Raw genomic sequence first — 21,417 nt, forward strand, 5'->3', positions numbered from 1 at the left:
CCTCAATATGCTGAAGGTAATAAAAGAAAACACAGAGAAATAACTAAATGATATAAGGAGAAAAAGGAATGAATATAGAGATCTCTCCAGAGAAATTTGGAGGTGAAGAACTCAATAACTGAAATGAAAAATTCTCTAGTTAGTTTCAAGAGCAGACTGGAGGTGGCAGAGGCAGTGAATTCAAAGACAACTGAAATGACTCAGGCTGAGGAGCAGAGAGGTAAAGAATAAAAAAAGAATGAATGGAGGAAGCCAAGATAGCATCAGAGTAAGGAGCTCCAAGAGTCACCTTATCCTACAGGGCAGTTAGTAATCACCCAGAGCTATCTAAAGCACCTATTTGGGGGCCCCAGAAGACCAGAAGAGCATCCTGCAACATCCTTGAAAGTATGGAAGGAGGAGACTGCCCATCTGCAGAGAAGATTTGTGAGTAGAGCCCACTGCACTGTGGAGGCCACTGCCTGTGGTGCAAGCCACCTCAGAAGCTATTCCATGATTGGAGTTGGAAACTCCGTTTCCCAAAAATGGGAGATGAAGACACGATGTGGCACTGATTTCAACTACTGATTAGTAAACTTGGTGGGCTAAATTATAATCTAAAGAACAGCTAAAGTTTGAACCTATCCAAATAAAAGAGGGCAGTAGATGCCATTAACTCTGCCTCGGGCATAAAGGGAAGTGAGTCTGATTGAAAATCACAGTGCTGGTAGGAACCAGCTTCTTCCCACCAAGATCAGATTGCAGCTCTAGCCTAAACCTCAGCCACACCTCCAGCAGGGAGGAAGCTGGGGGTACCTGCACTGCCTCTCTGGGAAACTGCAAGCCATGCCACAGAGGCCAGTACCCATCCTACTCTAGTGAGTCAAGCCACCTCAGGAGCTAATCCATGGCTGGAGTTAGAAGCTCCAATTCCCATAAATGGGGGAGGAAGAGATAGTTCTATACTGACTTCAGCTACTGATCAGACTCAATTGGCTAAAATTTCCTAGGAAAAGCTAGGATTTGAACCTTTCCAAGTTGGAAAGAGGCCAGTAGCTGCCATGTTGACTTCACCCCGCATGAGGGGAAGCCAGGCTGACTGAAAATCACAGTGACATTAGGGACCAGCTTCTTTCCACTAAGATCAGACTGCAGCCCTAGCCTAGGTTCTAGCCCCACCTTTGGGAGGGAGGAAGCTGGCGGGACCTGCACCAGGCTCTCCAGGCAACTGCAGATGTTTTCAGCTGGCACAGATAGAGTAGTCAGACACCTGAGGTTGCAACCCCGCATCCCAATAAAATAGGAGAGGAGATGGGTTTCCTCAGGCTACCCAGGCAACTACAGTCATTTTCAGTCCACACAAACTGGTTTGCTGAGTGCCTCAAGCCCATCACCACCTCTGCTCCCCCATAGGATAGGAAGGATCTGGTGTTCCCTCAGCCTCTTAGGGCAACTGCAGGCACTTCTGGCCTGCACAATCTCCATGATGGGGACCTGTCCCTCCACCCCCACCCTCAAAACGATAAGAGAGGGACTGTATTTGCCAAGCCTCTCTGGATAATTCAGGGGCTTTGGGCCCACACAGCCTAGACTGGTGGATACTTGTGGGTCTGCCCCCACATCCAATAGGAAAAGAGGGGGCTGATATTTCCACAGTATTTCCAGGCAATGGCAGGTACTTTCAGCCGCATAGACTGGACTGTTGGATGACTGTGGATCCTCCCCAACCACCCAGTAGGATAGGAGGAGGCTTGTGTTTCCTAAGCCTTTCCAGGCAACAGCAGGCACTTCCAACCTGCACAGACTGGACTGTTGGATACCTATGGATCCACCCTCAACCCCAATAGCATAGATAGGGTCTGGTGTCTCCACAGTCTCTCCAGGCAATGGTGGATACTTTTGGCCTATGGGAACTGAACTGTTGGGTGCCTGTGGATCCAATCCCATGCCCTAATAGAATATGAGGGGACTAGTGTTTCCTCAGCCTCTCTGGGCAATGGCAAGTACTCTCAGCCTAAAGGGACTGACGTGTTGGGCATCCATGATTCCACCCCCATCACCCAATATGATAGAAGGGGACTGCTGTTTTCCCAGCCTCTCCAGGCAAGAGCAGATACTTTAAGCCTACAGGGACTGAACTGTTGGGCATCAGTGGGACTGTTCCCATCCTTTAAAGGGCAGAAGGGACAGTACTCCCTAAGCCTCTCAGGGCAACTGAAAGCATATTCAGCCCACACAGATTAGATTGTTGGGCATGCCAGAGGGTCCACCCCCACCCCTGGCAGGGAGGGGGGCCAATGTTATGTCAGTGTACTTGGATAACTGTTGTCATTTTGGACCCATATGGCATAGATTACTGCCCATGACTGGAGCTCCATCACAGACCCAGGTAAGGGAGGAAGGGTTATGAAGCTTCAACTCTCTCTCCAGGCAATTCCAGTTTTGTCCTGCACAATGTGGATTATTACACATGGCTGCAGCTCTGTCCCTACCCCTAGCAGAGGAAAAAGGTGGAAGAAGCTTCATCAATTCCTGGGGCAACACGGGCAGCTTCAGCCTCCATAGCTTAAAGGACCAATTACATCCTTGACTCATATTACACAACCAGCAAGGGAGAAAAGACAAAAAAATCCTAAACTAAAGGGAGAAACTGCACACAGAATACAGCTAATAAGCCAGATGCAAAGATACCAAAAAAAATTACAATCCATACCAAGAAACAGCAAAATATGGCCCAGTTAGGGTAACAAGATAAGCCTGTAGATGACATAAAGGGGTTGAGATAAATAATCATAGATGTTCAAACAAATCTCCTTAACAAATCCAGTAAGATGGCTAAAGAGATTAAGGATATTAAGACACTGGGTGAGCACAAAGAACTTGAAAGCTTACATAGAAAAATAATATCTTATAGGAATGAAAGTGGCAATAAATGAAATTAAAAATAGACTGGAGACATATAACAGCAGATTTAAGGATGCAGAAGAAAGGATTGGGGAGGTTGAAGACATGGCCACTGAAAGTGAAGATACAAAAGAATAGATGAAGAAAAGTATGGAAAAAAATTGGACATGGTCTCAGGGAACTAAATGACAGCAAGAGATGTGCAGATATCATGGATTCCCCAGAAGGAGAAGAGAAGGAAAAAGGGACAGAAAGAACATTTGAAGAAATAATGGTAGAAAATTTCCCAACTCTACTGAAGGACATAGATATCCATGTTCAAGAAGCACATCATACTCCCATCCAAATAAATCTGAGTAGACCAACTCTGAGACATGTACTAATCAGAATGCCAAATGCCAAAGACAAAGAGAGAATTCTGAGAGCAGCAAGAGAAAAGCAATGCATTACATATAAAGGATACCCAATAAAAATAAGTGCCAATTTCTCAACAGAAACCATGGAGGCAGGAAGGCAGTGGTATGATATATTTAAGATATAGCAGGAGAAAAGCTGCCAGTCAAGAATTTTATATCCATCAAGATTACATTTCAGGGAAACAGATGTGGCTCAACTGATAGGAGGTCCAGGGTTCAAACGCAGGGCATCCTGGCGCATGTGGTGAGCTGGCCCATGTGCAGTGCTGCCACATGCAAGGAGTGCCATGCCATGAGGGTAGTCTCCCATGTAGGGGAACCCCACATGCAAGGAGTGTGTCTTGCAAGGAGAACCACCCCACATTAAAAAACAGTAGCCTGCCCAGGAGTGGCACTCCACACATGGAGAGCTGATGCAGTAAGATGACACAACAAAGAGACACAGATTCCCCATTCTGCCAAGAATGCAAGAGGACACAGAACACACAGTGAATGGACACAAAAGAGCAGACAATGGGGGGGGAAGGGCAGAGAAATAAATAAAATAAATCTTTAAAAAAAGATTACATTTCAAAAATGAGGACAAGTTTAGAATATTCACAGATAAACAGAAACAGAGAGTTTATAACAAAAAGATTGGCTCTGTAGGAAATACTCAAGGAAGTATTAGAACCTGAAAAGAAAAGATAAGAGGGAAAGGCTTGGAAGAGTGTCTAGAAGTGATGACTGTATCAGTAACAGTAAATAAAAGTATCAAAAGAGTGGTGAAAATAAAATGACAGATAAAACCTGAAGGTTAAAATGGATTAAATAAGAACTGCTTTTATAGTAATTACTTTGGATGTTAATGAGTTAAAGTCCACAATCAAAAGACACAGACTGTTGGAATGGATAAGAAAATATGATCCATCTATATGCTGTCTGCAAGAGACTCACCTGAGGCCCAAGGATACCAACAGATTGAAAGTATAAGGTTGGAAAAAGATATTCCATGCATGAAGTAACAAGAATAAAAAAGCTGGGGTAGCTATACTTACATTAGATGAAGTAGACTTTAAAAGCAAAACTGTTATTAGAGACAAGGAAAGACATTACATATTAATGAAAGATATGATTCACCAAGAAGAAATAACAATTATAAATGTATATGCTCCTAACCAGGATGCCCCAAGATACATGAGACAAACATGGGCAAAAATGAAGGGAGAAATAGACATCTCTACAATAATAGTTGGAGACTTTAATACACCACTCTCAATATTAGATAGACCATATGGGGAGAGGATCAATAAAGATGCAGAAATCTTGAATAATATTATAAATGGGCTAAGCCTAATAGACATATACAGAACATTGAACCCCAAAACAGCAGGATATGCATTATTTTCAAGTGCTCATGGATCTTTTGCCAGCATAGACCATATGTTGGGTCAAAAAGCAGATCACAATAAATTCAACAAGATCAAAATTGTAAAAGTAGTTTCTCTGATTAAAAGTGAATAAAGTTGGAAATCAACAAGAGGCAAAAAAAGGGAAAATTCACATATATATGGAGATTATACAACATACTTAAATAATCAGTAGGTCAAAGAAGGAATTTCAAGAGAAATCAATAAATATCTTGTAATGAATCACAATGAGAACACAACATATCAGAACCTATGGGATGCAACAAAGGCAGTGGTGAGATGGAAACTTATAGTACTCAATGCTTACATTAATAAAGAAGGAGTTAAAATTAATAACTAACTACACAGCTCAAAGAACTAGAAAAAGAACAGCAAACTAATCCCAAAGGAAGGAGAAGAAATGAAATAACAAATAACAGAACAGAAACAGATGAAATTGGGAACAAAAAAAAAAGAGAATTATCAAAACCAAAAGTTTGGTTCATCGAGATTAACAAAATCAACAAACCCTTAGCTAGACTGACCAAGGAAAAAGAGAGAAGATGCAAATAAATGAAATAAAAAATGAAAATCGGAACATTACTATTGACACCACAGACATAAGAGAGACCATAAGAGGATGTTATGAACAACATCATGCCAAAGAACTAAACAATGTAGATGAGACAGAAAATTTCCTAGGAATGTACAAACAACTTACACTGACCCTAGAAGAAATAGAAGACCACAACAAACCAATCACAAGTAAAGAGATGGAAAGAATCATCAAACAACTCCCTAAAATGAAAACCCAGGACTAGATGGTTTTACAGGTAAGTTCTACCAAGCATTCAAAGAAGATTTAATACCAGTCTTACTCAAGCTCTTCCAAAAAGTTGTACAAGAAGGAAACCTATCAAACTCATTCTATGAAGCCAGTATCACCCTAATACCAAAGCCAGATAAAGATATTACAAAAAAAAAAGAAAATTACAGACCCATTTCTCGAATGAATATGGATGTAAAAACCTCAATAAAATACTTGATAATCAAATTCAACAACACATTAAAAGAATTATTCAGGAAACAGACTTGGCCCAGTAGTTAGGGCCTCCACCTACCACATGGGAGGTCCGCGGTTCAAACCCTGCGCCTCCTTGACCTGTGTGGAGCTGGCCCACGTACAGTGCTGATGCGCGCAAGGAGTGCCTTGCCATGCAAGGGTGTCCCTGCGTAGGGGAGCCCCATGCGCAAGAAGTGTGCCCCATAAGGAGAGTCGCTTAGCACAAAAGAAAGTACAGCCTGCCCAGGGATGGCGCCGCACACACGGAAAGCTGACACAAGATGATGCAACAAAAAGAAACACAGATTCCCATGCCGCTGACAGCAACAGAAATGGACAAAGAAGAACATGCAGCAAATAGACACAGAGAACAGATAACTGGGGTGGGGCGGGGAGGGGAGAGAAATAAATAAATAAATCTTTAAAAAAGAAAGAATTATTCATCATGATCAAGTGGGTTTTATACCAGGCAGGCAAGGGTCATTCAACACAAAATCAATCAGAATAATACCCCACATAAATAGATTTTAAAAATCACATGATCTTATCAATTGATGCAGCAAAAGCATTTGACAAAATACAGCATCCTTTCTTGATAAAAATACTACAAAAGATACGAACTGAAGGAAACGTTTTTCAACATGATAAAGCCATATATGAAAAACCCACAGCTAACCTTCTACTCAATGTTGAAAGACTGAAAGTTTTACTGTTGAGATCATGGACAAGACAAGAATGCCCACTGTCACCACTGTTGTTCAATATAATGCTAGAGGTTGTAGCTAGAGCAATCAGGCACAAAAAAGAAATAAAAGACATCCAAATCAGAAAGGAAGAAATAAAACTTTCACTATTTGCAGATGATATGATCCTATATCTAGAAAATCCCTAAAAATCTGCAACAAAGCTACTAATGCCAACAAGCAAATTGAGCACATTTGCAGGATACAAGACTAATATGCAAACATCAGTAGTGTTTCTATACACTAGAAATGAGCAATTTGAGGAGGAAGTGAGGGGAAAATTCCAATTATATTAAAGACTAAAAGAATCAAATATTTAGTAATAAACTTCACCAAGGACGTAAAACACATATATTGAGAAAACTACAATAAATTGCTAAAAGAAATCAAGGAAGGACTAAATAAATGGAAAAACAATCCATGTTCATGGATGTAAAGACTAAATATTTTTAAGATGTCAATTCTACACAAATTGATATACAGATTCAATGCAATCCTGAGAAAAATTCCAACAGAACTTTTTAAAGAAATGGAAAACCCAGTTATCATTTTTTGAAAGGGAAAGGGGTCTTGAATATCCAGAAACACCTTAAAAAGGAATAAAAAAGTTGGGAGACTGAACTTTAAATCATACTTTGTAGCTACAGTATTAAAAACTGCATGGTACTGACATAAAGATAGACATATAGACCACTGGAACTGAATTGATGTTTCAGAAAAAAAAAAAACCCTCACATCTATGGTCAAGTAATCTTTGACAGGTCTGTCAAACCCAACCAGCTGTGTCAGAATAGTCTATTCGACAAATGGTGCTGGGAGAACTGGATAGACATATCCAAAAGAAAGAATGAGGACCCCTACCTCACCACTTCTACTAAAATTAAATCAAAATTGATCAAAGACCTAAATATAAAAGAAATAAAACTTCTAGAAGAAATTGTAGGGAATTATATTCATGACTTGGTGATAGGTAGTGGATTCTTAAACCTTATATTGAAAGAACAAGCAACAAAAGAAAAAATGAAAAATGGGACCTCCTCAAGCTTAAACACTTTTGTGCTTCAAAGGACTTTGTCAAGAAGGTGAAAAGGCAACTCACTCAAAAAAAATATATATGATATGTTGCATTAAATTGTTTAAAAAGAAATATATATATATATATAAAAACAAAAAAAAAGGCAACTCACTCAATGAGAAAAAATATTTAGAAACTACATTTCCAGTAAGGTTTTCCTTTCCATGCTATATAAAGGGACCATACAATTCAACAGTAAAAGAGCAAGCAATCCAATTAAAAAATGGGCTAAAGACTTAGACATTTTTCCCAAGATGAAATATATTTAACAAAAAAGAACATGAAAAAGTGTTCAAATCACTAGCTATTAGGGAAATACAAATCAAAACTACAATTTTATATCATCTCACAACTCAGAGAATGCCCTGGTAAAGAGTAGAAGAGGGAATTCAAAGGCTTAGGGAGATTGGAATGCTAGAATGGATTTGCCATTTGAGAGCTGCCCACTCATCCCAGGAACATCCAGAGGACATACCTTTAATCAGGACTCTGAGGAATAAATTTGTAAGGTTAACTCCATCTTCGCTGAAGTGCTCTATGGTTGCTCTTCTGTGTAGTCCAGATATTACTGTAGGGAGGGCTGTAATGGAATTAGAATCCTTAAACATTATGGGATAATCAGATGTTGGTTTGGTAAATGTCAAGTATTGGCAGTTAATCACCAAAGTAAAGGTAAGCATGGCTAGTGCAATGAAAGGCAGATTCAAAAAAGCACTCAAATTGTCTGAATCGTACAGAGTTTTGGCACTGGATAATGCATCATGGGGTACCTAGCAGTGAAATAGATAGGCAGTCTATTAAATTTCTTCTGGATCTGTATAAAGAGAAGAGTTCTAGGTCGAGTGAACAAAACCCTAACTCAAGTGACAGATGCAGAGAATCACAGCCCCTTAAACAATTCCCAGACTTAAGACAGTTTACAAACCCAGAACCCCTTCAATGAGGAGAAGACCAGGCCTCCTTGGTGTAGGATCCTGTTAAACTACCCAAAATTACTACTGTTAATCTTCCTCCCACCTTTCCCCAAGTAAATGTATGGCCTTTTACCAGAGTAACTGTGCACTGGGGAAAAGGAAATGAGCAGACATTTTGGGGATTATTAGAAATTAGTTCAGAAGTGACATTAATTTCAGGAGACCAAAAACATCACTGTGGTCCGACTAGTCAGAGTAGAGGCTTATAGAGGTCAGGCAATTAATGGAGTTTTAGCTCAGGTCTGTCTCGCAGTTGGTCCAGCAGATCCCTGGACCCATTCTGTGACTATTTTCCCAGTTCCAGAATGCATAATTGGAATAGACATACTCAGTAACTGGCAGAATCCCCACACTGGATTCCTGACTTGTGGAGTAAGGAATATTATGGTAGGAAAGGCAAAGTGGAAGCTGCTAGAGCTGCCCTACCAAGCAAAATAGTAAACAAAAGGCAATACCAGATTGTGGGGGAAAGAATTTAGATTGTATTTGAACTTTGTATGACCTATCCCTTATTGTAAATGTTACACATATTCAATTGTAGGTGTTGTAGTTGTTCCCTATTATTGTAGATGATGTTGCAGCTCTGAGAGCAAACAGCTGCTTGGTAGTTTCCAATAAATACAAGGTGGAAACTAGGGTCAAGGCTCTCAGTTCCAGAAGCTGTGTGTCCCCTGGTCCCATCTTTTTCTCCTCTCTTGTGCCTTTCTCTCTGTCCTTTATTTCATAAAGTTCTACATTGTCTTCCCTTCAAGCCAACCTATCGCTGAGCTGATCACAGCAAGAGATTCCTGGAGGAACTGCAGAAATTAGTGCCACCAACAAGGATTTGAAGGCTGTAGGTGTGGAGATTCCCATCACATCCCCATTCAACTCTCCTATCTGGCCTGTACAGAAAACAGATGGATCTTGGAGGATGACAGTAGATTACTGTAAATTTAAACAGGTGGTGACTCCAATTGAAGCTGCTCTCCCAGATGTGGTATAATTGCTTGAGCAAATCAACATATCCCCTGGTACCTGTTATGCAGCTGTTGATTCAGTGACTGCTTTTTTCTCAGTTGCTATTAGTAAGGACTTGTGGAAACAGTTTGCTTTCAGCTGGCAAGGCCAGCAGTATACCTTTATTGTCCTGCCCTATTTCATAATATTGTCTGCAGGAAATTTGACCATTTCTCTCTCCCACAAGATATCACACTAGTCCATAATATTGATGATATCATGTTGATAGGACCTAGTGAGCAAGATATAGCAGTCTCTAGACTTATTAGTAAGACATTTGCATGGCAGAGAATGTGAGATAAATCCAGCTAAAATACAATGTCCTTCCAACTCAGTGAAATTTCTAGGTGTCCGATGGTGTGGGACATGTCAAAATATCCCTTCTAAAGTGAAGGATAAGCTGTTAAATCTGGCCCCTCCTAAAACCAAAAAAAGAGGCACAACATTTAGTTGATCTCTTTGGATGTTAGAGACAACACATTCCTCATCTGAGTGTTCTACTATGGGCCATTTACTGGGTGACCAGAAAAGCTACTAGATTTATAGAGGACTGTAAGAAGAAGAAGCTATGCATCAGGTCCAGGATGCTGTGCAAGCTGCACTACCACTTGGGCCATATGATCCAGCAGTCCAATGGTGCTGGAAGTTTCCGTGGCAAATAGAGATGCTGCCTGGAGCCTTTGGCAGGCCCCTAGAGGAAACTCACAATGCAGACCCTTAGGATTTTGGAGTAAAGTCCTGCCATCCTCTGCAGATAATTTTCTTCCCTTTTGAGAAACAGATTTTGGCCTGCTACTGGGCCTTAGTAGAGTCTAAATGCATAACCACGTGCCATCAAGTTACCATGAGACCTGAGTTGCCTATCATGAGATGGGTATTGTCTGACCCAGCAAACCATAAAGTTGGGCATGCACAGCAGCACTCCATAATAAAGTGGAAGCGGTATATATGAGATAGGGCTCAAGCAAGTCCTGAAGGCACAAGTTACAGGAGGAACAAGTTGTATCAGTTTCATGACATTATATTTGAGGATGTCAAGTTTGAGAGTGACTACTTCCCAAGAACTTACACCCTATTCTGTATGGATTTAATGCTTTTCTGGTTGTACACAGGAGAGTTGAATGTTGTTAGACATAAATATATATATGCGTGTCTGTTATTGCTTTTACTTAGACCTTAAGAATGGTTGCTGAGTTGACAAGAGGTGGACTATGATGGTTAAGCTATTGTGTCAACTCGGCCAGGTAATTGTGCCCAATTGTTTGGTCAAGCAAGCCCTGGGCTAACTAATACAAGGGCATTTATGGACTTTAGTCACCACTGACTTTACTGCAGTGGTATATCATAGATAGCTGATTATAATTACATCAGTCAGGGAGACTGCCATCAGGAATGGGTGACGCTTTATCCAATCAGTTGAATGCCTTAAAAGGGAAAGTGATTCCAGCATTGAGTGGGACTTTCTGAGCTCATCTTTGGACAGCCAACATCTCCCAGAACTTGTCAAGAACCTTCAATGGACTTTCATCGGATCCCCTGGTTGCAGCCTGCCTGTGGAACCTGGACTTGTGCATCCCCATGGTCACATGAGAGACTCTTATAAAATCGCATACTATTGACAGATATCTCTTGTCGATTCTGTTTAGAGTGTACATTAAACAATGTACACTTAACCAACATATGGGTTAAAGAAAGAATCACAAGGGAAATCAGCAAATTATTCTGAGGTGAATGAAAATGAACATGCAACACACCAGAAGTTATATGATGCAGCAAAGGCAGTGCCAAGAGCAAATTTCAAAATTCTAAATGCTTATCTTAAAAAAGATGAAAGATCTCAAATCAGTGACATTACCTCAATAGTGGAGGATCAATTGAAAGGATCATGTGATTTTTGTTCTTCAATTTATTAATGTGGTTTATTACCGTAATAAAGTTTGTGCTGAAAAATCCTCAGATACCTGGGATAAAACCTACCTGATCATGGCATATAATTCTTTTAATCTGCTTTGGGATTCAATTTCCAAGTACTCTGTTGTGGGTTTTTGCATTTATATTCAATAGATTTATGGTCTGTAATTTTGTTTTTTCATAGACTCCTTATCGGGTTTTAGTAATAAGGTGATTTGACATCATAGAATGAGTTTTGTAGCATTTTTTCCTCTTCAGGTTTTTAGAAGACTTTAGGTAAGACTGGTAGTAGATCATCTTTGAAATATTGATAGAATTCACCCGTGAAGCCATCTGGTCCTGGGCTTTTCATCTGTGGAAGTTTTTTGATGACTGTTTCAACCTATTCAATTTGTTTTATTGAGGTCTTCTATTTCTCCTCCAGTCAGTGTAGGTTGTTCTCATGTTCCTAGCAATTTGTCCATATAATCGACATTATCTAGTATTTTGGTGTGCAGTTTTTCATCATACCCTCTTAAGATCTCTCTTAATTCGGCAGGGTCAGTGGTAATGCCCCCCTCTCATTTCTAATTTTATTATGTGTATCTTCTCTCTTTTTTTGTCTATCTATCTAAGGGTTTGTTGATTTCGTTCATATTCTCAAATAACCAATTTTTGGCTTTATTGATTCTACTGTTTTTGTTGTTGTTGTTCTGAATTTAATGTATTTCTGTTCTGACCTTTACCACTTCTTTCCTTCAATTTGGTTTAAGATTAGTTTTTTGTTTTTCTCTAGTTCCTCCAGGTGTGCAATTAGATCTTCAATTTTAGCTCTATCTTCTTTTTTAACATAAACAATGAGGGCTATAAATTTCCTCTCACCTCTGCCTTTGTGGTGTCCCAAAGCTTTAGATATGTTATCTTTTTCATTCTTCTCAATATATTTACTAAATTATCTTACAATTTGTTTTTGACCCACTGATTATTTGAGAATGTTGTTTAATCTCCACATATTTATGAGTTTTCCCTTTTCTCACCCATTATTGATTTCCAGCTTCATTACATTATGATCAGAGAAAGTCATATTTTCCTTCAATTCTTTGAATTTGATTTAGGAGATTTGTGTCACTATTATTTATTAATTGTCTTAAATCTCTTCAATATATTTGGTTTTTTTTTTTTCCTTTGGCTCGGCCATTTATTCCTCTTTCCTAGTCTCATGTGTAATTTTGTGTTATGTCTAGGCTCTGACTACATTGGTGAATTGGCCTAATGGTCAATTTCCCTCTCTTGCCTAGTGATTTTTTTTTTTAATTTCGAAGTTCTTGTTTGCTAAGTCTTTAAAATTGCCCAGTTTAACTTATTGAAATCAGGCCCAGGACTCACTATTGGGGCACAGATTTTATCCCAGGAGCCTTAAGACAGATCTAAAAGCAGTTTTTGCCATGCAATTTCCTGACTAGCCAGTAGTGCTCATTAGTGAACCATGCTATGGAGGTGTTTTCTTTAACCTCTGCTTTCCAGTGTTTCTCATCTTGCCAAAGCCAAGATTCAAAGTGAGCTCTGCTGGCCAAATTCACTAAAGAGGAGCCCTCCAACTTACCCTCCCTTTTCCCTTTTAACAGGTGACAGGGAGGAAGATAGTTCCCCTCTCAGTTGGCTACAGTGAGGCAGGACTTTTATCCAGGTTTAATGTCTTGAGGGTGGGGGATGGGAGAACTTCCAAGCTGCTGCAAGTGTTTAGTAACAAATGTTTGTTTTTTCTTCATCTCTTTCTGATCTTTGCCCTCCTGGGAGTTGTGCAGCACTTTCCTGTCCTGTAACCCCCAAAGCAGATCTCTCAAAGAGCTTTTGACCCTTCTACATTGTTTCTTGAGAGAGTTGAGCTCTGCGTGGCTATTCCAATGCTATCTTCCCAGAACTCTGCCTTGATTTTTTTTTAACCTTTGATTTCTTGATATTTAGCATAACAAGTGAATGCTATTTATTCTGGTTTCCCAGCTCAACATTCTTTACTTTTCTCAGTAGCCATAGTCAAGTGTGTTAATGAGTTACAGGTTGTAGGAGTTAAAGCAGTATACAACTAGTACAGGAAGGAAAATCTTGATTCTGAAACCTGGAATTTGCCACATTGTAGCTGATCATCCCTCATTTAATTTGCTAAGCTGTTGAAGTTAGATATCATAAAATGATTTGGTTTCTATCAGTGTACAAATTGACAGTGTTAAGGGATCAAAATGTCCAAATCAAGGCTTCATAATGGTGATGCTTTCTTCCTAAAGACTGACTGCCAGCAATTCTGAACTCCTCTGTCACATGGGAAGGCATATGGCCATGGCTTCTGGTCTCTCCCATTTCTTTTGAGTTTCTTTGCTTTATACTTCTTGCTTCCATGGCTTTATCTCTCTCTCTATATATATATATTTACTCCATTTATAAAGGATTCCTGTAAGAGGATTAAGACCCACCCTGGACCATGCCATAACTAAATTAACCTAATCAAAAGGCCCTACATACAATAGTTTTATGCCCACATGATTAGCTTAGGTTTAAGGACATGATTTTCTAGGGTACATACAGTTCCAAACCATCACAGTCCACCCACTGTACCCTAAAAAGACACATTCTTTCCATATACAAAACACATCAACATAGCCCAAAAGCCTTAAGTCATTTTGGTATCAATGCTAAGTACAAAGTCTCATCAAAATTAGTTATGGTTGTGGTCTGTCCTGAAGCACAATTACACTCCAGATATTTTTCCTATGGACCTGTGAAACCTAGAGAACAAGATATTCCCTTCCAATATACAAAGGAGGGGCTGTCATAATGCCATGGGGAGAAAATAGAAGAAAAATCTATCACAGGCCCCAAGCAATTCCAAAACCCTGCAGGGAAAACTCTTAGATTTCAAGATCTGAGCATGATCTTTAGAATGAGGTTTCTTCTTCCATGTTTGATGAAGCAGCAGCCTCATGCTTTCCAAGGGTTTGCAGAGTGGCCATTCTCTCCAGAAATACTGGAATTTGAAAGCTCCAATATCTTCAAACATTGGGGAGGTTGTCAGACTTTAGGCTCCACCCTTGTCAAGGATTGGGGTGGGAGCTGGACTTTAGGATCCACTCTCCTCAAGCACCAGGGAGACCTACAGACTATAGTTTCCAACACCATCAAACATTGGGGTGGCAGCCAGCCTCTTGGCAATCTCCAGGCATCTGAGAAACCTGGGGTGGTATCACTCATCCAGAACAACATGGCAGAAGGTATATCTGTCCTCTCCAAGTTCTGGAGCATACTCACACTTTCCACACACATGTGTAGGTTTGCTTACTTGGTCCAAGAAGATGCCTTCAGCCTAAGCATCAGCTTCCATGTACTGCCTCTGAAGTCATTTTTCATTCAATCTGTCCCCTTTTTGTCCCTTTAAGTCCAGGCTGTCAATGGTCCCATTAATATCAATCTTAAAAAAATGTGGGGTGTCACATGCAGTACAAAGGGACTGGAACCATCACACAGTAGAACTTTTCACAAATCCTTTCTGGATTACTGCATTTCCAGTCTGGACTTACAGTGAAATGGATGACTGGTTCCATGTTCAGTTAATCCTGGCATTCTCTGGGAATCATTTTCCAGAAGCTCAGAATTTTCCAACCCATGAATTTTTGGCTTCTTTTTGCCCAGGAATTCAGTTTTCAGCTTAGCCCTTCCCTCTCACATTTTACTATGAGCTGCAAGGCAGCACTTTCCACATTTATTTTAGAAGCTTCCTCAGCTAAATATCCAAAATTATCACTTTCAAATTATGCTTTCCATCTGGCATCAGGTCTCAATTTTGCCAAGTTCTCTGCTACTTTGAAACAAGGATCATTTTTCTTACAGTTTGCAATGATACATTCATTTCTGTCTAAGGCCTCATTGGAAATACATTTAGCATCCGTATTTCTACCAACAGTCTCTGATTCTTCTAAACAATCTAGACCTTTTCTATCAAGCAGCTCACAGTCTGTCCTGACTCCACATATTACCCAATTAAAAAGGCTTTTTTAACATTTTTTAAACCAATAGCAGCACCCCACACTACTGTTACCAAAATCTTTCAGTTTTCTAAGTTGCTGAATGCAGATACCATAAATAGGTTGTCTTTTAACCATGGGAATTTATAAGCTGGCAAGCTTACAGTTCTGAGATGATGCAAATATCTAAATCAATGCATCATCAAGGCAATGCTTTCCTCCCAAAGACTGGCTGCTTGCAATTCTGGACTATTCTGTCACATGACATGGCACACGGTGGTATCTACTGGTTACTTCCTTTTCTTCCAGGTTTCTTGCTTTCAGCTTCTTGCTTCTGTGTTTGTTTTTTATCTTATCTCTTTCTGTATTTATCTGATTTATAAACAACTCCAGTAAAAAGGTTAAGATGTACCCTGGGTCATGCCTTAACTGAAGTAACCTAATCTAAAAGTCCTACTTACAATCACAAAAATGGATTAGCTTTAATAACATACATGATCTTCAAGGATATATACAGTTTCAAACCACCACATCCAATATACAAATATAAATGATTTTGTCTCGATATCTGGCCCCATCCAGCAGTAAGCTGATACAAAAGGGTACATAGTAGGGAGTGCACAGGAGCATGGAAGTTTCAGCCCAGTTAAGTGGTAAGATATAGGTTGAAGCATGGGGGAGTCATAGCATTGAAATGGTACATTTAGATGTAGCTACATTAAAAGAGACTTGTCAGAGAAGAGGCAAGAGTAAGGAGCTCCAAGTCAGCTGGTCCTACAGGGCAGTTAATAATCAGACAGAGCTAACTAAATCTGGGAGACCCTAGAAAATGGAAGAGTATCCTGTAACATCAATGGAAGAACACAATAAGGAGACTGCCTATCTGCAGTGAAGAATCATGAGTAGAGCACTCCACACTGTGGATGCCAGAGCCCATTCCCCACTGGCAGCTCAAGCCAAATTGGGAGATATTCCCTAGCTGGATTTCTCACAAAACTCCATTTCTCACAAATAGGGAGGAAGTGATGACTAGGCAATAATTTCAGCTACTGATTAGTATATTCAGCTGACTAAAGTCCAATCCTAAGAGCAGCTAAAGTTTGAACCTGTCCAAGTTAGAAAAAGGCCAGTAGCCTCCATTTTAACTCATCCCCTAACATTAGGGGAAGTGAGCTGATTGAAAACCACAATGAAGGTAGGAACCAGCTTCTTTCCACTCAGTTCTGATTGCAGCCCAGCCTATGTTCCAGACCCACTTCCAACAGGGAAGAAGCTGGATATGCTTGCATCAGCCTCTCTGGGAAACTGCAGGCACTTTTGGCCCAAATAGACTGGAATACTGTACTTATCTATGGCTCCATCCTCACCTCAGATAGGGCAGGAGAGGAATGCCATTTCTCAAGCCACTCCAGGCAAATGCACATGCTTTTGGTCTGCATGGACCAGATTGTTGGACATATCTCTGGCTCCATCACACTGTCTGGTAGGACAGAAGAGGGTGGGATTTCCACAGCCTCTCCAGATAATGGCAGGCTATTTCAGCACACACAGACAAGACTTTAGGATATATCTCTGGCTCTAACTCCACCCCAGACAGAACAGGAGGAGGGATAGTGTGCCCTTAGCTTCTCTGGGCAATTGCAGTTACTTTCAGGTTGCCTGTACTAGATTGGTGGGCAAGCTTTTGGGTACAGCTCCACCCCCAATAGGATATATGAGGGTGGTGTTTACTCAGCCTGCCCAGGCAACTGCAGGCACTTTTGGCCCACACATCCTAGAATGTTGGGTACTCCTATGGCTCCATCCCACCCCTGATAGAGAAAGAGTGATAAAGCTCCCTCAGACTGGGCAACTGAAGCTGCTTTGTATGTATATAGAAGCATGAAGTAGACTGTTGGACATATCTCCAGTTTCATCCCTGCCCCTGACAGAGCAGGACAGACAGGGCTCCTTCAGCCACTGTGGGCAACTTCAGCTGCTTTCGGAATGTACAAACTACATTACTGGACATATCTATGGTCCCATCCCTGACCTTAACAGAGCAGGCAAAGGGACAATGCTCCTTCACTCTCTCGGGCAACTGCAGTCACTTTCAACCAGCATGGACTAGATTGCTGGGCACATCAGAGGCACCATTCCCACCTCTGACAGGGAAGAGAACTTGTGTTACATAAGACTACCTGGACAACTGCAGACAGTCAGGATTTGCATGGCTTAGTGTGCCCACATCTGCGGCTTCATCCCTGGTATAGGAAGGGAAGGAAGGGACACGAAGCTTCGTAAGTTTCTCCAGGCAACTACAAATGATCTTGGCTTGAACAGCCTGAATTACTGCACATAGCTGTGGCTCTGTCCCAACATCAGGCAGGGGAGAAAGGTGGGAGAAGATTCACTCATTCCTAGGGCAACACAGGCAGTTCCAGCCTCCACAGCTCACAATAGCAACCATATCGCTGGCTCCTATTCCACAGCCAGCAAGAAAAAAGTACAAGAAACAGATGAAAAAGAGTAAAAAAAATTCAAGTTGGCAAAATATGACCTAAAATAAATTTCCAAATTAAGTTGAACCAAGTATCAAAGAGGGGCTGTAGCACAAAGACAATCAAATAGAAAACCCAAGACTTAAGATAGAAAAGGGTAAAGAATAAATACATCTAGTAAACCTGAGACACCAAAAATAATTACAATCCATACAAAGACAGAGGAAGATATAACCCAAAGGAACAAACTAAACCTCCAGATGACATAAAGAAATTGAGAAAACTAATCACAGATGTTGAAACAATTCTCCTTAATAAATTCAATGAGCTGGCTAAAGAGATTAAGGAAGTCAAGAACACTCTCGGTGAACACAAAGAAGAACTTGAAAACATACTGAAAAAAACAGCCTATCTCATGGGAATGAAAATCAAGTTAAATGAAATTAAAATACAGTGGAGGTGTAGTGTTCTGTATATGTCTATTAGGTCCAGATACTCTAATTTATTATTCAAAGTCTTTGTTTCTTTATTGATTCTCTCTTGAGAGGTCCTGTTTACTGTGATAATGGTATATTAAAAGTCACCCACTATAATTGTAGAGGCATCTATTTTTCCACTTAGTTTTTCCACTGTTTGCCTCATGTATTTTGAGGAACCCTGGTCAAGTGCATAGATATTTATAATTATTCTTTTTTTCTTGAAAATTTGACCTTTTACTAATATATAGTGTCCGTCTTTGTCTCTCACAATAGTTTTGCACTTAAAGTCTATTTTCTCTGATATTAGTATACCTACATCTGCCCTTTTTGCTTATTGTTTGCTTGTAAGATTGTTTTCAAGCCATTCACTTTCAACCCCCTAAAATCCCTGGGTCTAAGGTGGGTTTCTTTTGCTTCTTTTTCTTTATTTTCTTTTAATGTTACATTAAGAAAATATGAGGTCCCCATATACCACCCACCCCACCCATCCCACCCCTCCCACATCAACAACCTCTTCCATCATCATGACACATCCACTGCACCTGGTGAATACATTCTAGAGCACTGCTGTACCACATGTACAGTGGTCCACATTGTAGTCCACACTCTTCCCCAGTTTACCCAGTGGGCCATGGCAGGATATACAACGTCCAGCATCCATCCCTGCAGCACCACCCAGGACAACTCCAAATCCTGAAACTGCCCCCACACCATATCTCTTCTTCCATCTCCCTACCATCAGCAGTCACTGTGGACACATTCTCCACATCACTACTAAAATTTCTTCCCTTACTAAACACAATAGTTCCCCTGAAGAACATAAGGTGGGTTTCTTGTAGATAGCATATATGTGGGTCATACTTCCTTACCCATTCTGACAATTGGTGTCTCTTGACTGGTAAGTTTAACCCATTAACATTCAGTTATTACTCTCAAGAAGTTACTTACATTAGTCATAGTTTCTTTGTATTTGTGTATGTTCTATGTTCCTTTCTTTCTCTTTTTGTTTTTTTAGTAGTTTTTACAATCTCCTCCAAATCTCTCCCTTGGTTTTTCCTTTCCTCCTGCAGAACTCCCTTTAGTATTTCTTGAAGAGCAGGGTTCTTGTTGACATAGTCCCTTAATTTCTGTTTATCTGTGAATATTTTGAACTCTCCATCATATTTGAATTTTACAAAAATTGAGGTTTAAAGAAGTTGAGCTACTTTCTAAAAATCATAAAGATACTAAATGATAGAGCTGGAACTCCAATTCAGACCTTCTGTCTCTAAACCCTGTGCTTTGCCATGTTATGGCCCACTGTAGAATAAAGAGGCAAAATTTAATCTTACTGTTTACTGTGTTGCTAAATTTAAGAACATTTTTCAGGAGAAAAGCACTTTGGAAATGTAGAATTGTAGAGTAAGCAAGGGACCTTAAAAATCATACATTGTGGTAACAATCTAAAGAACTTAAATTCTGGTTGCTGGATTGATGCTATTAGGAAGACTTTTAGTTGGGTTGGGATTACTAATTGACACCTCAAAGTGGTGCTCTTGAATTTTCTGATAATATAATAAAAAATAACAGTACTATTCTACATTGTTTGAGATGGTTATCTACTTTTAACACTAGAAAAAAGAATAGCTGGATTTCAGATTTCTGAGTAGGGTTTTCAACTAAATAAACCTGGAAGTTGTAGATTGAAAATTAAAAGGACAAGTGTAGGTTTGCTTAAAAGCATGAGCTCTGAATTCCAACAGTTTTGGGTTTGAATCTTACCACTAACTAGTTAGAAGACCTAAGATTTTTAACTTCTCTAAATTTCAGTTTTCTTCTCTATAAAATGGACATAAAAGTATTGCATCATTGTGTTAATGTAAATATTGAAAGACATAAGGTATGTACAATATATAGCATGGTACCTGACACAATAAATTATAGTTTTCAATAATAATGTTATTATTACCATTACAGTAGAGCATAAGACTTGTCATGTAAGTTTATTGTGAGAATGATATTTATTTCTTTTCTTCTTCTTCTTCATTTTCTTTTAAATACTACATTGAAAAAATATGAAGTCCCCATATATCCCTCACCCCCCTCACCCCACTCCTCCTACATCAACATCTTCCATTATCGTGGTACATTAACTGCACCTGGTGAATAATACATTTTGGAGCACTGCTGTACCACATGGGCAATGGTCTACATTGTAGTCTACATTCTCCCCCAGTCCACCCAGTGGGCCATGGCAGGACGATGTCCAGCATCTGTATACATACATACATACATACATATATACATACAGAAAATGACCTTTAGAACCACACATGAGAATAAGAGGCAACTCAAGATTCATTCTAAGATAATAATAGTAGGAAACATTTATTGAGTCATCCTTATGTGCTTTACAAGTCAGTAAATCTTCACAACTCTATGAAATGGGTAGTATTATTATTACCTATTCTACACCTGAATAAATGGAGAACAAAGATGTCAAATAATTTATCAGGAAGCAGCAGAGTCAGGGTATGAATGCAGACAGTCAAGCTCTAAAACCTACAGTTTTTAAATTATTTTTTTAATTTTTAAAGAAGCTTTAGAGTATATATATGCTACATAAAAAGTATAAGGGATTCCCATATGCCCCAGTCCCTCCTCCTCCCATACTTTCCCACATTAACAATATTCTTTATTTGTGGGGTACATTAGTTACAATTGATGAACCCATATTGAAGCATTGCTACTAATCATGGACTACAGTTTACATTATAGTTTACACTCTGTCCCTTACAATTTTGTAAGTTACGACAAAATATACAATGGCCTGTATCCATCACTGCAATGTCATGCAGAACAAATCCAATGTCCGAAAAATACCCCCATATTACACCTATTCTTCCCTCTCCCATCCCTCAGAACATCTGGTGGTCACTGTCTTTACATCAATGATAAGAGTTCTTCCATTGCTAGAATAATAATAATAAGTTTATAGTAGAAAAATAATTAGTCTACTTTAGTCCATTGTTCAT

At 39.6% G+C, this 21,417-nt stretch overlaps 1 protein-coding gene across 3 annotated transcripts in view; it reads right to left on the reverse strand.

Moving 5' to 3' along the window:
• The window catches only part of ZDHHC15 (zinc finger DHHC-type palmitoyltransferase 15), a 324,251-nt gene that overhangs the window by 210,748 nt on the left and 92,086 nt on the right, over positions 1–21,417 (reverse strand). For 2 of the 3 annotated variants that reach the window (XM_058291298.2, XM_071213383.1), the window contains exon 3: positions 8,044–8,148. The exons of the other annotated variant lie outside the window; for it this stretch is intronic. In XM_058291298.2, the coding sequence (XP_058147281.1) occupies positions 8,044–8,148 (105 nt within the window). The remainder of the gene's footprint in view (positions 1–8,043; positions 8,149–21,417) is intronic. 3 annotated transcript variants of the gene reach the window in all.

Source organism: Dasypus novemcinctus, chromosome X, assembly GCF_030445035.2.
Source record: "Dasypus novemcinctus isolate mDasNov1 chromosome X, mDasNov1.1.hap2, whole genome shotgun sequence".
In the NCBI taxonomy this organism is placed as follows: domain Eukaryota; kingdom Metazoa; phylum Chordata; class Mammalia; order Cingulata; family Dasypodidae; genus Dasypus; species Dasypus novemcinctus.